Source organism: Falco punctatus, assembly GCF_963210335.1.
Source record: "Falco punctatus genome assembly, chromosome: 5".
Classification (NCBI taxonomy): domain Eukaryota; kingdom Metazoa; phylum Chordata; class Aves; order Falconiformes; family Falconidae; genus Falco; species Falco punctatus.
Window position 1 is genome coordinate 61,748,430 of NC_137584.1, and position 15,455 is coordinate 61,763,884.

Sequence of the window (15,455 nt, forward strand, 5' to 3'; positions counted from 1 at the left end):
CATCTGTTTTCACCAAATAATGAAGCCAAATTCAATAAATTCCAGTTTCTGCATTCTTCTTCTAGATTGGCATTTGTCTCCACATTTTTTGCTTCCTTGTCCTCCAGAAAGACTGAAGTTATAGGGTTGTCCCTTGAGAGTGAGGAGGGTGCTCGTGCTGTAGCTCTGTGTATGTTAGGTTTGGAAGAGCAACAGAATGGTAGTAAATAATCGGCTGAATGCCTGCATCTTCCAAAGTGAAAGGGAGCACTCTATGGAGCTAGAATCCAAATAGTGAAGAGATGCAAAACTGTTTGCATAAACCTTGCTAAGAGAATGTACTTTCTTATTTCTCCTTTGCACAGTAGAGCCAAGTTTGCTTATTTGCTCTTGAAAGTAAGTTGTCTTCCACCGTTAAAATGCTTCCTTTCTCTACCATTCAGGTAAATAGCAGACCTGATTCCTGTCAACAACCATATTTTTTCTTGATTAAATTACAGTGTATTAAATACATCAGTAGAGGAATTTAAGTTGCAACGTAACATACATCTGTTAAATGAAAACCAAAATCATTTAAACTTCTCTAGGTTTGAAGAAGACAAAATTCTTCAAATTGAAATGGTTTTATGGAGCAGTCTGTTATATATGCAAAAATGGTGACACCACAGGCAAATGTTGTTTTGGGTATTTAGTAATGAAACCCAAAAAAGTTCAAATTGAACTCCATAACCTTTCTGAGGGTCTCTGTCCCTCAGTTTAGTTAAGATTATTTACATACATGCTACATGTATGTTGTGCTTATAAGAAATAGACAGAACTTACCTAAATGTATCATCACCAACCTAAATCTTTTCATATTTCCTAAACTTCCTGATCTTTTTCTCACCATCACCTTTATATTGAGACTTTGTGCACATTTATACAGATGGCTGTTTTGTGTGCTTAGTCTGAAGTGACTTTAGGGAGCTGAGACTGGGATAGGCTGAGTAGTTGTGACAGTAAGTGAACAGAGTAGTGTTCTGTTCTCCAGGGCTTTCTCTTACTTTTCCTCTTTCGAGGTATTTTATATAAGGACAGAAAGTCAGATTCGAAAATGGTATTAGCTCTCCAATTACTTGCAGACTACAGAAGCTTCTTTGTATCCTTGATCACCCTGACCTTCAACATTTGTTCCTTGGGAAACACTGAAAAACAGTTCATTAGAAATGGAAATCCCTTATCAGCAGTGAGATATAATTTATCTTCAATGCAGAAAATCTCATTTTAGTCCCCATCTTCTGCCACGTTATAAACTTATGCTTGAGAATTTATTCCAGTTCATTGTTTTTAACTTGCAAGCTGAAAACAAATTCTGTTTCAGACAGCAGCGTATGAAGCAGCACTAGTTTCTATTTGCTCATTATTGTGGTGGAATGATTTAGATCGTCCTTGTATGGTTTTGCTTGGTTGGTTTATTCCGAATATGAGGGATTAAAAGTCTGGTTGGTCTTGATGAGATGTCATGCTGCATATATAGTACATCTTCAGAAAGAGGAAAATCATAGATGGGAATGGTATTTCAAAAAAATCTGTATTTACGTGATTAATTTAGATATCACAAAATTAACATTTTTTTGGTACAAAAAAAGACATTAGAAGTTAAGTTAGATTGTGCAATGCTTGTGTTACCCATAGTACATCTCTCAATCTTGTCAGTCACAATAAACGCAAACTGTGCCAGGCTGGGAGTAATGCCACCAAATTGTAGCTTTGGAAAGCATATGGAAAAATTAAGGGTAAAGTACGGAGGACTCGTATCACTGTGAGCAACTGGGAAATCATAGCTCAGCCAAGCTGGTAAGCACACATGCTTTTTCTGAGCTTTAAGATTAGGGTAGCAGGCAATGATAGATGTTAGGCGTATCTTTTAGAAATACTGATTTTCATTTCTAGTAGTTACTGTTAAATGGTGCAAATCATGAATTGAACACATGCACATCATTTGAATATTCTAGAAGTTGCATTTGGAATAAATGTAAATCTAATGGGAGGTGTAGTTCTGAAAATGCACTGCAGAAGGGAGTATTTCTGAACCTGTGTTCCCCACCCTCAGGAAGGTTGCACTGTCAAACCTTTAATGTCTGCCATTGACGTGGGATATGAAATTAATACTAGTACTAATGTATGTGTGGTAACTGGGGCTGGGGCTGTCCCTGAGCTTGCTCATCATAGAAGACTACTAAGATTTGGAGATACTTGGGAGCTGGGAGGGTTTTTTGGGTACCTACATCGCCCTGTTCTCCTCCTCCTTCCTAAGCATCTTCTGTTTGGCTGCTGCCACAGACAGAGCTAGAGGGACCTTCAGTATAACCCAGTATGTCCATTTTCCTCAGTAGATGCTGTTTTTAAGAAACAAGAGTAAAACTGTTTAACACTACTGCAGGTTCTGCCCGTCTGCAAGCATGCCAAAGGAAATGCCTGAAGCAGGGCCATTTCCTGCCCTCTCCTGGCCCAGGGTGTTTCCTTTTACATGAGGCAGGGCCCTCTTTCTTCCTCCCTTTCCTCCCACTGGAGTGTGAAGCTGTGCTTTCTCACATGGCTTATCTTCAGGATGCAAGTTATTTCAGCACTTCCTTTTGAGGGGCACGATATGGGTGAACTGAGAAACGGGTCAAGTGTTTGAAAATGGTTTTAAAAACAAGTAGTCGTTTCTGGGTTCTGTCTGCTGATTCTTACTACTTAATGAAAGTCTGGGTTTTTTTAGTCCATATTAAGTGTGTAAATTTTAGCACCGTTGTTTTCCAGGTTTGCAAAGGGTATGACAAAGTACTGACTTTTCTCACCGTTTGTGCAGCATTGAGCTGAATGTGTTGGGAAATTTTGTCAAGGCTGCACACCTCCAGTGAGTGGCCAGGCCGTTAAAAAATCTGCTCAGTCTCAGCCCTGCCTTGCTTCTCGTTACTCCCTGCCTTCTCGTCAGCACTAAAAATTCTTATACCTGGTAAATCGATTAAATGGCTTCTCGTCCACTCTGTAGGTGATGTACATGGTAAATAGTAGGTCTCCTATGTGCTACAATTCCAAAGTACTGGTACCCTGAAAGTTCTACTCTTCGTACATCTTAGGAGCAGCTCTTACAAGAGTCAATTTGGCTTCTTTTCCAAACCTAAATTGTTTTCCTAAGACCTCCAGACCAACATACCTTGACACAATTCACTGTGGTTCTGTTAAGTGGGGAGCTTGGGGTTTTTTGTGTCTTTGGTTAAGGCTGCAGAGTCATAGTGCAGCAATTTAAACGTATCTTTTACTAAAGAGAGACTTATGATCTTCCTATAGCATTTCATTTAAGCTACCATATAGAATTCTCTGTGAGGGAGTTCTCTCCTTTGGAAGAAAAAATCTTTAGGACTGTTCCTGCAGACAGCCAAATAAAAACATTCTTCTTGGGGACAGTGTCATTCCATAAATTGAGAGCCATTGGTGTGTGAAATGCTGCTTCTGCCCATCATGGTCTGTTCCCACTTTGTGAAAGGTTATAGTCAAAACTCTGCCAAGACATGCACTGTTGTTACCAGTGCTCCAGCTGTATTTTGAGCATGGTGGGATCGGATTTGCATCTTATAATTGAAATTGGGTAACAGGTTTTATGTATCAGCATGCTGAGCTAGGGATGGAGAGGACACTTGATATGCACTGTGCTAGCACAGCATTGGATTTGTGAATAATACCATTAATGACAAAACAGGATTATTTTTTTCTTCATGAAAGCATCAGGGGTTTATGTAATCACTATTTGTTGTTATTAGTATTCAGATATCGCGGTTTGAATATTCCTCTTTCTGAATTCTGCCAGATGACCTTGAAAGACACATCTACAGATCTAAACACCAAATAGTGGAATAAATATGAGTGCTTTTAACAAAAAAGACAGGCTGAATTAACTCCAAAAATTCTACTTTGGAATTATTTCATGATTTCTCAGTTTCAATTCTGTCAATGAAGACTGAGGAATTGACAGCAGTTGGTTCCACATTCCAGCAGTTGTTTGTTTGTTGCTGGTTGTGACTGATCTGGAAGTCAGTCATGGAAAGCTCCAACATTTAAGTACAACAGCATCCTAGGAATTTTTTGTTTACGTTACTGAAAAGAGTAATTAATGTATCTGTTAAAAATGGTGCTATAAGCTACAAATAAGGGTTTTTTCGTTTGGGGTTTTTTCCTGCAGTAGTTGTTTTTTCAGTAGAGTTGTATAGACAGTCTGTTTTACCTTGTGTGTGAATGGTTTTTAAGAGGTTGCTGCTATGTATCGATTATCAAAGGCTTTCTTCTCAGCTGTATAGAAGTGTGATGAATTCTGTGTTACAAAAGGTTGTAGGAAGTCCTGCCATAGTCTTTGTGGAAAGTAGAGGCCAAAAAAATCTTCAGTTACAACTTGGAATTGCACAAACAAAGCTTAGTTGTCATTAATCTGCTGCTATTTCAAGTGGAATTGTTTGGTTAAACAATATTGCATGGTTATTTTAGGCTTCATGCGTTCCATATATGAGTAAGGTTTTGCATACATACAGTCTTCTTGCTTCTGAACAGGTACTACTTATTAAAAGGGTTCACTGATACTTAGAATAGTTGTGTTAGTGCACAGAGAGTTGTTGGGGCCCAGCTGAATATTACCAGGTGGAACATGGTAGAAAACAAAAAATGAAGAATTAATACAAAAGCAGTAAATAACTGAAACGTAGAAATCTACAGAGGATACTTTTTTTTTTGGTCAGTGCTAATATAAAGTGTGAAAATTTAAAATCATTACCTGTGTTTTCCTTCACTTTAGTCTATGCAAGAGAAGCTTGTGCAAGAAAAGCTGATAGTTCAGAAGATGACAAGTGAGCTTGAAGAAAAAGAAAAGAATATAGAGCAGTTAAATAAAACTGTCACTGAAGTAAGTACAAACTCCACTAACCTAATAACACGATCTGGGAAGAAGCTTATAGAATGATTATAAGGTCCCCTGCTAGGGCTTTATGCGCTTTATTACATACTTGACTGCGCTGGCTGCTGTGCAGACATACCATCCCTACCTCAAGAAGTGAGAACTTCAAGGGTAAAGGCCACAAAGCTGTGGTAGCATGAAACAGAAAGCTTTTACATGGCTATCTGCTATTCTTTGGAGGGGTACAGAAATATTTATGGTATGTATGGAAATGAATTATTTTTAATTATATTGTTTGTGGTTTGAAACAGGAAATTTTCTGCTACAGTGCACGCTTTCAGACTAACTTTCCCCTTTTTTCGCATTTACTTTTCACAAAGAACCAAAGACTGATGGAAGAGAATGCCTGCCTGAAGGAGCAGATGCGGCAGGTGGAGCAGTCCAGGCAGCCAGTATCTGAGAAGATGCCTATAGCAGACCAGTTATTCAAGGAAATGTCCCATTGCTTGTTTGACTTGAAAGCACTGTGCAGTATTCTTACTCAGAGAGCTCAGGGCAAGGAACCTAACCTTTCCTTACTGCTGGGAATCAGATGTAAGTAATGTTGTCATTCCAGTGCTTAGTAATGTTTTGACATAGGGGTGTAACGGTTTAGTTAAGTGGTGCTAGAACTTGCCAGCTGGACAGGCCAGTGTCCCCGCTTGCTGTGCAACTGAAGCAGTTGTTTGTGAACTCTACTCCTGGATCTCTCTGGAAAAGTTGGGCTTTTAGTGCACCTGGGCCACTAAATGCATATGACTACAACAGGTCCTTGTCATATGGACTGAATCACAGGTATGTTCACCCCACTAGAAAAGAGGTGTGTAGCTGGGTGTCTGTCGCTCCTGAGGGATGCTGCAGTCACCCTGAGGGCTAACGTATGCTTTTCTGGCAAACCTGTTCCACCGTATGAACTCATTTCAAGAGAGGTGAGGCATAAGCAGGCCTGGTGTGGCTACACGATGTGGTTTTGTTTCAAAGCCCTAGGGTCAAGTGGTAGGAATATGCATGCACTGTTTGAACATGTTCATGTCTGGGTTGGGGGTGTCTGTCTATTAGATAAGCCTAGTGCCAGTCAGCTTCACCTCCAGTACTGTTAATGGCACATCTAGTCTGCAGCGCTTACTAAGCTGTTAAACTTAACCAGGAAATGAGAAGCACACCCTAAAGCAAATCAGTTAAAGCTTTGGCATAGTGAGTTTGTGTTAGATCTTTTCTTTTAAAAAACTTAATAAACAGTTGTTTGTTTTTTTTTTTTTTACCTTGACTGTATCATATTGTATTGTTTTCTGAACGTTAATTAGAATTAATCAGACAGGTTGCTGATCTGGACCGTCAGCAAGGTAGAAAGGTAGAAGTATAGAGTCCTTTTCATCAGGAGCCACATAGATTCATCTGCACCGTAACCCCTTGACATACTGGGGAGCGCAGCGTATGCCAGTCTCAAAGTCCATGAGACCGTCATCAGCCAGCAGGATGAATAGTGCAGCATATCTGTAGCGTTAGTGCTATCTCATCATCTTACATGGCCTCGTTTCCCCAGGCTTTCTATCCTCTTTTTCTGAGTGGCTACGGAAAGCTCCAAAATTGCTAGGAAATGGCTATTCTACCCATCTGTTGAGATCCATCAGACTTTAGCAAGGCCAGGTCTTGGTGTAAACAGAAAAGCATGTCTTTCAGAGAAGCGCTGATGTGCTCTGAATTGATTTTAAGTTCACTTACAACACAGTTCAGTTACAACACGATAAGTTGTTCACAGTACAGCATTTTGTTGGCTTGTCATCATACTAAAGCATGATTTGTCTTGCTGTAATTAAAGTGACCTACCCCTTATTTCAAACGGGACTGACTAGTTGAAGTATTCACAGAACACAGTTGCTAGAGCTTTAACCTTGGTTGTTGTTTTCTGTAGCGCTGAGCTGTTCAGCTGAAGAGAATGAAAATTACCACAGCACAGAAACCCTTTCAAAGAAGCTGTTGGACGTTCATCAGTTACGAAAGGATATTGATGAGTTAAGGACTATAATGTCAGACCGTTATGCTCAGGACATGGGGGACAATTGCATTACTCAATGACAACATTTCATCTAGTAGCAAATGACTTATTAAATGCTGCTGTGTCACAGGTCTTTGCATTTCTATTAAGGAGCCATATCGGAAGACTGCAAATAGCACCACACATGCATCTCTCTGAGACTGTGCATTTAATCTCGGGAGTCTGGGGGTGGGGGGAGAGTCATCGTTTAAAGAGTGGTACAAACTATAAGAAATCTTTTCTCCAAACTACTGAATGTAGGAACGAACTGTGAAGAATCATTCAATTGGATACTCTGTTTCCTTCATTAGGGCTCATTTTATTACTTCACCTAGTTCTAGAATCAGAGCATCAAAACAGCCGTGCTGCTACTACTCTTCAGTCCCTTCCTTCATCAGAGGTTTGTATGGCATTATCTGTGCTCTGAAATGAGAGCAGAGCATCAAAGGACCTGTACTGTTTGTGGTCAAGCCAGAGGCTTCTGCAACTGCACTTCACTCTGGAAATTGCAATGGGAACAATCTTGGAGCACTACAAAAAGTAGTGGCTCTTCAAGTTGCCTAAATAATTTGATAGAGGAAGAATGTTGGTTTTAGTAATGGATGTCTATCTTGTTTGCCCAATAGCAGAAGAAACCCAAGTTTTAACTCTTTTATGCAAATGAAGTCCATAAAATATAGCACTATCAAATTGTTTTAAGCACTCTCACATTGCCGTAAGAAGTTTCAATAGTATGAAGTCTGTGACAAACCCAGAGGAGCTGGAAAGCATGAGACTGCAGCATAATACATGGCTGTCAGAGGCTGTATTTTGGTGTTTGTACCATACTTATTTTTCCCTTAGGTCATCTCCATTTTAAAATGTGGCTGGTCTCCATTCAGTCCGTGAAGGCCTCTGATGAGGGTGTGAACCACTTCAACCAAAATGGTTACCATAGCTACAAAACGGGTGTTTGGCACTTGGCAAAATCAGGGCTCAGAACAGAATGTTTCCACTTAGAAGTATTAAGTACTCAGTTATCTGAGGACTGCAAAATTTTCCACGTTGTTTGGGAATTCTTGATCTCTCTGTTGATGTGGGAAGCAATTACATTTGAAAAAAAAATAAGGTTGTGTTCCATAGTTTATTCAGTGAGTTTCACTTGGCAGTGCTGTTTCAACCCCATGGGACGGATGACATTAATACTTCTGATTTCCTGGAACATCACTGCAAGTCAGTGCACAGTTATGCATGGTGTAAAACAGTAATTAACTGAAGGAAACAAAAACTTGCAAAGAGCAAAACCACTCTCAGATCACACTGTTAAAATATATGAGCATCAGTTACTTAAAGATCTCTTCCAATCTAAATGCTTCTATATATGGTAATAAAGTTTCAAAAGACTAAAGTGCAAGTCAGTCAACTGACCTGTAGTGTGGATAACAGCAGGGATCTCTTAAAAAGCTTAGCAGTTAGAACCAAGTAAATTCTAGGGTAACATTTTTATGGCAAAAGTGTTAGTGTCTTCAGTTTTCTGATTATATTTGTGTTAATAGAAAAAAAATGGTATAGCAAGGTAGACTGGTTACCAGTTTTAACTTGGTGATCTTTTGCTTTCTGTTCATTGTTACAGTTACCATTAATGTTGTTTTTATAATTTAGTGAACTATTTTTTTTTAGCTATATGGACTTATTTATTTGACAGTTTTCTCTATCCTGAACCTACACATGGACTAATTTGTGAAAAATAGTGTTGCTATTTATATTATTGCTACGTAGTGGTTTCAGATATGTTAATCTGATTGGTTCAGCTCCTGTGAGCACTGAAATAGTGTCTAGGTGAAATCTTGAGTGAAATTGCCTAGTGTCTCTACTTCACGGCAAAAAATGAGGCTATTTAATTTTAAATTTCTCATCTCTTTTTGTAGGTTTGGAAGTGTACTTTTATACTAGTGCAAAAGTGAAAGCAAGGATCTTTGCAGGAATGGGCTTGCAGTTTCCTGTACCTCTAACAGTATTGGCTTTTGTGACTAGGGCCTCAGCTCGTTCCTTTGGTGTGTAGCTCCTTGGGTTTGGCCCCGCACTGAAATCTACAGTTTATGGCATCTGTCTTGTATCAGAATTCAACAATAGGATTTCAGATGATAAACTAGAAGTATTAGGGAGGGAGGAAACACCTACATTGCATGTTATTAATTCCTTAGATGGAAATGTTGTACCTACAAAAAAAATTACCAAGTAACACATTTTTCTAAATTTGGTAGAAATAACAAGGAGTTTAATAGAGCAATTAGAGAGTAGTAAGAGATTTTTTGGGTCACTTTGAACTATTAAGCTGGTCATGTGGCTGGAGTGCCTCCACCGTCTCTCCCGTTAAATAGCGATACTGTATTGCAGAGTTGAGATCAGTAATTTATATTTGCAAAGTTCAGGAGCTTTTAAGCTCTTCAAGTGTTAGTTGAAAGGCCCTCAGGAAGGTCGTCCCATTTTACTTGTAGTACTTTGATTACCATGTGGTAATCTTGCGCTGTAATATTTTTATTACAGAACCTGTAATATTTATGTTGACTTTAAAGCACTTGATTTTAAAAAAACAACAGCTGAGTTTATCTGCCTCAGTCAAATTAAAGTAGGGAGGTAGATGATGGATGTATGAGCCAAAGATGCGGACTACCAGTTGACTATCTACAGTGATACAGTATTTTGCTTCGATTTCTTAAAATTTGGCCTGTTGTAGTAATAGCAATTAACATATTTGCATCAGTTTCTGGATGCCTCTAAATGGAATAAGCTTTGTCTAAGATATGCATGACTGTTTAATTGGTTAAAATGTAGTGTGTGTGGTCTCATTCAGCATATTTAATACAGAGTTGATTAATGAATGTTAACATTGGAATTGCTTAGATTCAGTCATGACAACTTTTTGCTGTAGCTATTAGACAATCTCAAGGGCTGAAAAACAACGCTAATGAATGGGGACTCTACCATTCTGGCTGTCAGCAAATTTGTACCGCAACTTTTTGTATAGTTTCAGATTGAATTTATACAGTCCTTCAGAAAATATTTACAGTAACTACTGTATTCAAGAATGTATTTTGAAAAAGACTTGGAAAGTAACTGTCTTCAGACAAGCTATAGATGATTCTCTGTGTTTACTATATAGAAATAACACAGCTCACTTGTGTAAATGTGATTTAGGTTGCTAGCCTCCACTGTGCAGCTTCGTAGTGTGATGGTTGTGTGAAATTGTGGAGATTGCTGTAACCACCCACCCAGGCTCCAGCAATTGAAACTGCTGGTGACCCTGAGGTCATTACAGGAGCTGAAATGTCTTCCTTTTAACTTCAAAAGGTTTCCTTCCTTCCTTTGCCCTCACTGCCCGCCTCTCGTGTCAGACGTTTTTTTGGATGTTTTTCTTTCAGGGTAAGAGCACAAGGAAAAGAACCCTTACTCTGCAACCTGTTGCCCTAGCATGGGCAGCAACAGCACACTGCATGGGCATAATTCGCTCCAGTTTCCCTTGTCCTCATCAATGATGTTACACAGGTGGAGTTGGAGGTATAATTGGGCTCTTTTCATTGATGTGACTAGTTCTGTCATGAGCAGGGAAAAGATCTTCTGAATAATCTGCATTCTTAGACTGCAAACAAATCAGTGGTGGTTATCTAAAGGAATGTTTTATTCTGGTAGCTCATTAGCAATATTAATTCCACAGCTGCATACCTTTGTGCCTTTTTTGCCTGACCTAAGTGTATATTCCCCTATAAGTTGTTAGGATGCTGATGACTGCACCTTGTTTTCTTCTTACCTGCTGATATTTTGTTAATAAGCTTTTGTAGTAAGGACTCTTGCATGTCATCTAGAAACAGAATTACTTAAACTAGGTACTAGGTGCACACTTGGAATGTTAGGCTGGTCATAGTATGCAGCTTTTTTCCATATGAAGCGTGAGCTGGAATCTCATCACAATGTGTATATTAATTACAGTATATCATTAGTTCAGTGGGGAGGAGTGTCTGGAGCTATCTTTTAAAAGCACAGCTGACATATGTACTGGATCAGTCCCTGAAGACTGGTAGTTTTGTAAATTGGGTTCAATTTTTGAACCGCTCAGAATACCTCATATGTAAATAGAGTTGTCATGACTTAATCACAATGTGTTTGTTCATTGTAAAAAGTAAAAGAGCCACTGGCTGGCTCAGCTTTAGGCTTGTTGTTCTTGCCTCTTTTTGTAATTTTTTTTAAAGTAGGTTTACAGCTAGAATTTTGAATGCCAAAGTTCTATTTATTAAATAATAATAAAAGTTTTCATTGTTAATGACTGGTATTTTTCCACTGGAATTTCTTTGTCGATGTGTGGGATTTGTATCCACAGAGCAAAAATAAATTTTGTTACAAAAGTGATTTCTTCATGGTTCTTGTTTGTCCAATATCTGGCACGTGACATAAGTGACCGAAGCTGGACTAGGGGCAGGAGACAAAGGAGTAGTGAAGATCTTCCCAATACCCACCCCAGTTTCCCTTTAGTGCTCTGTAGTTCTGCCTGAATACCAGCTGACTTAGCTCTCTTCCTGGCATCGATTTTTTTTAAGAGAACAGACCCTTAGTAGCAAAAATACTATTTCAGTACAGTGAAAGGGGTTTAGAGCAGAGTTGCTTGCAAAGTCCCTGATGCTTTTTTAAGCAGGTGTTCCTGTTAGCCGTCTTGGATATTGATGGGAGAGATCACAGGTAGGACTTTTTCAAAGAGTAAGTTGGCATAAAATAGTAGGCGGAAGTGTTACGATAGCTAGTTTCAAAGTTGCTGAAAGGTTCATCAGCTGTGCAACATGTGGTTGCCCCAAAGCCAGTCACACAGGGCAAAAAAGAAAATGGGATGGTGAAACAAAACCAGCGGTGAGTCTGGTACCAAGAAGAAAACTGGTGATCAGAAAGGACATGTGGTTTTAGTTGTTATTTTTCAGTTAGAAAATGGATGGCTGGTCAGACTGAGCAGTAGTTAAGGCAGTCAGAAATTGCAGCTGCATGAAATACTGCAGGTAAGTCCAGACCAATTCAACCAAGCGATGTTGTCTTCCCTTCCGTGTCAAGTTAGTGCGGTCTGAGGAAAAGTCAAAGGTTAAGGATTTTACTCAGTGTGCTGAAGGAAGTGGAGTCTCCCAAAAATGTTTTCTTCTCTGACAGCTCCCTGTCAGAAATCGTAAAGCCTGTTTGGAGCACTGAACGCTGAATGAGCTTTGTGTTTAGAGTGGTGTTCCCCTCTTCCCTCTTTGTCTTGTGCAGAGCACAGAAGTTGACGCTGCCGCCTCTTTTCAAAGACTCTGGGAAATTCAGTTTAATTAGCTAATGCATTATATATGGTAGAGGTCACTTGCTTTTCACCAGCCTTGTGACTGAACGTTGAATGATGGGCTTCTAACTCAATTAAAAAAACATTCTGTGCCGTGTGTCGATGTATGTAAAGGGCTGCACAGATGCCAACTTTCCATAAGTTTTCTGAGGGTGACCTTTTGTGAACTGCTCCAAGTCAGGTTTAGGTTTCAAAGTATCATGATTAAAGCACTGCTAACAATAGTAGTGGTAGAAAATGTTCTGTTGCCTTTATGCCACAAACAAAATACAATTCCAAATGTGGATAAAAATGATGCACATAACGCTGCAGCATCTTGAATGAGGACAACTTGCAATAGCTAAATCTGCAGTAGATGGCCTACATTATGTAAATTAAGTAATTCTGCAGGATGTGCTAACAAGGCTGGGTTGTTTGTTTTGTAAATGAATGGGTTCAGTATACTTGGAGGTTTTCCAAGCGGTAAGGGAAAGCGTACACTATGAACAACGATATTTAATTACATTTTAGTATGTGCATATTTCTCTTCCTACTTTGAGTTACTCCCTCTTTAGGGGCAGCTGCTGCCTTTCCCCTCCTTTTCCTGATGTCACAGGTCTGAATTTCATGGAAGTAAAGGCATGCTTCAAGTCATGGAGTTGAAGCCTGCTCCGCTTGTGGGGAACCTGATAGGTTCAGCTAATGCTTCAGGGCTCTTTCATGAGTGGTTTGGCAGCTCCCCAGAAGAATGCAGCCCCTAGGTATTAATAGACCAGAAAACTGATTTACTGGTCTGTGTACCTGGGAAAACATTTGCCTGGAGAAAGGCAAAAGGAAACTGTTGTCAAGTTTTGGTTGAGAAAAATTGTGTCTGCTACTGAGAGAGTGAATTGTAACAGTGAAAGTTGTGGTAAGAGACTTCTCTGACTGAAAACTCCTCCTCGAGGGGCATCTGAATAGAATTTAGTATCAAAAAAGCTCGTCTCTGCAACATTAAAAGCTGAGAACATGGGTAGTCCCTGTCTGCCAGGGAGATGCCAAAAGCTGCTCTGTGGTGGGTTGACCTAGGCTGGGTGGCAGGTGCCCACCAAGCTGCTCTGTCACTCCCCTCCTCAACAGAACAGGGGGTAAGAAAATAATATGTAAAAAAGATAAAGGCAGTTTAATAAAGCAATAGCAAAGGTCATGTGTGTGGGAACAAAGGAAAACAAAAGACGTTATTCTCTACTTCCCATCATCGGGCGATGTTCAGCCACTTCCCAGGAAGCAGGGCTTCAGTGTGTGTAGTGGTTGCTCCAGAAGGCCAACGTTGTAAATAACAAATGTTCCCCCTTCCTCCTCCTTTCTCGTAGCTTTTAGGTCTGAGCAGATGCCATGTGGTATGGAACATCCCTTTGGTCAGTTTGGGTCAGCTGTCCCGGCTGTGACCCCTCCCAAGATCTTGCCCACCCCCAGGCTGCTGGTGAGGGGGGAGGGTTTACAGACAGCTGTGATGCTGTGAACGCAGGAGCCAAGACCCTGGTGTGTTATCACCACCTTTCCAGCTGCCAATACGAGCACAGCCCTGGGGGCGCTCAGCCAGACCAGTGCGCTCCCCCAGACCAAACGGGTTGTTTGGAGCTTTGCGGTGGCCCCAGGTGGCAAGCTGGGGGGTGTTTTACACCCTGCTGCCCTTGGGCTGTGCTGGGGCAAGGGCCCAGACGTACCCAGGCCCAGCGCAGGGCCTGCTCCCGGCTGCCAGGGCTGGGCTCTGCGCGGGGCCGGGGGCGTCGGGCGCTGGTCCCGGCCCTGCAGCTGCAAAACCAGCCCCGGGGCTCCTGTGTGGGCTGAGCCAGGAGCTGGATTTTCCTGGCTTCTCAAGAAGCTGAGTTGCCCTTTTCGGTACTAGCAAGGTCCAGCTGGTGAAGGATTTCAGCTCGCTATGGCACAGGCACTGCAGCCTATTGCTTCGATCACAGAAAATGTGAAGCTTCTCCTCCCTATGTTAGCCCAGAGGAGGGGCAGAGTGTGGAGCCAAATTAGCCTGGTTCCCGGGGCTGTCATACTGAGCCAGTGAAGAAAAGCAGTTCAGAATGTCTGCATCTGTGACTGAGCACTTTCTCTGATGAGACAACAGTTCCTTATACTTATCAACTCTAATGATTTACTGTTAGGAAAGGAAAGACTGTAATCAGTAATTTGGTTTAATTTTTTTTTTTTGCTATTGATTCTTTGATGGCAAATTAATTGCCATTCTTATTTTCATGGCTGGTATTTATGATGCCTGTGTTGTGGAGCTGGAATATTAAAGAAACCGATTTGGCTGAGATCCAGAAGCTAATGCAGTAATTGGAGCAAGGACTCATTACACTCTGTAATTATAACTGCTTTAATTTACCGAATTGTTTTGCAGGACTCTGCAATCACTTTCAGGCTTCTTTTAAAGTTTGGTTTTGTGTTTCTAGCCATAGGGATCAGGTGTGTTACATCTGGGCTTGGGGCTGGGGGAGGACGGGGAAGAAACACCTACCTGTTTGCTGAGACGTGGCTGTTCACAAGAGCAAGGCAGCATGGCTTTCTAAAGGTAATTTGGTCAACAGGACTTAATGGACTGCTGCATTTTCTAACCTTCTGCTGGTTTTGATTGTAATGGTTAAATTGGACAATGCCTAATTTATTGTCAGTTAACTCTGGGGGAGAATGCAGCCACAGGGAGGGAGGGAGCTCTGGGCAGAGTGAGTGATGACACAAGCTTTTTCAGATGATCTGTCTTCCCCCAGTGCGTGGACGTGGACGCTTGAGCTGTTCAGGAAGCTGGTCCTGTGTTGGTGCATTTGAGCCCAGTGTTTTAAGGTGGCCAGAAAACAATGCCGGTGCCTGGGGCAAATCCGGAGCTGTGGGGCAGCCATGGAGGGGACAGGATGGGCAGATGAAGACCCTCTGTTCCACTGCAAACAAATCCCAGCTGTGAGACAGGCTCTCTCAAGTCTGACGCACCCTGCTCCAGTCCTTGAGAGCCTGACTCAGGCACCCTGGTGGCCATCACGCCTTGAGCACAGGCACCCAAGTCGTCTTTCAGTTCAGCCTGAAAGCTCTGCAAGCTCAGTTTCACCACAGTGTGTTGATGGCCCTCGGCCTCCTGTTAATCCAGACACCACCTTATTGTCCTCTTCATGTCAGAGCCAGCGTGGTAGGACCTGGTTTCAGGA

The 15,455-nt window shown here is 41.1% G+C and overlaps 1 protein-coding gene across 6 annotated transcripts in view; it reads left to right on the top strand.

Annotated features, from left to right (window-relative positions):
* CEP85L (centrosomal protein 85L) overlaps positions 1-11,342 on the top strand; it is a 154,815-nt gene extending 143,473 nt beyond the window's left edge. For all 6 annotated transcript variants that reach the window (XM_080389523.1, XM_080389521.1, XM_080389526.1 and 3 more), the window contains 3 exons: positions 4,787-4,894; positions 5,266-5,479; positions 6,837-11,342. In XM_080389523.1, coding sequence (XP_080245649.1) covers positions 4,787-4,894; positions 5,266-5,479; positions 6,837-7,000 — 486 coding nt within the window. In that variant the 3' untranslated portion in view covers positions 7,001-11,342. The remainder of the gene's footprint in view (positions 1-4,786; positions 4,895-5,265; positions 5,480-6,836) is intronic.
* Positions 11,343-15,455: the final 4,113 nt, after the last annotated feature.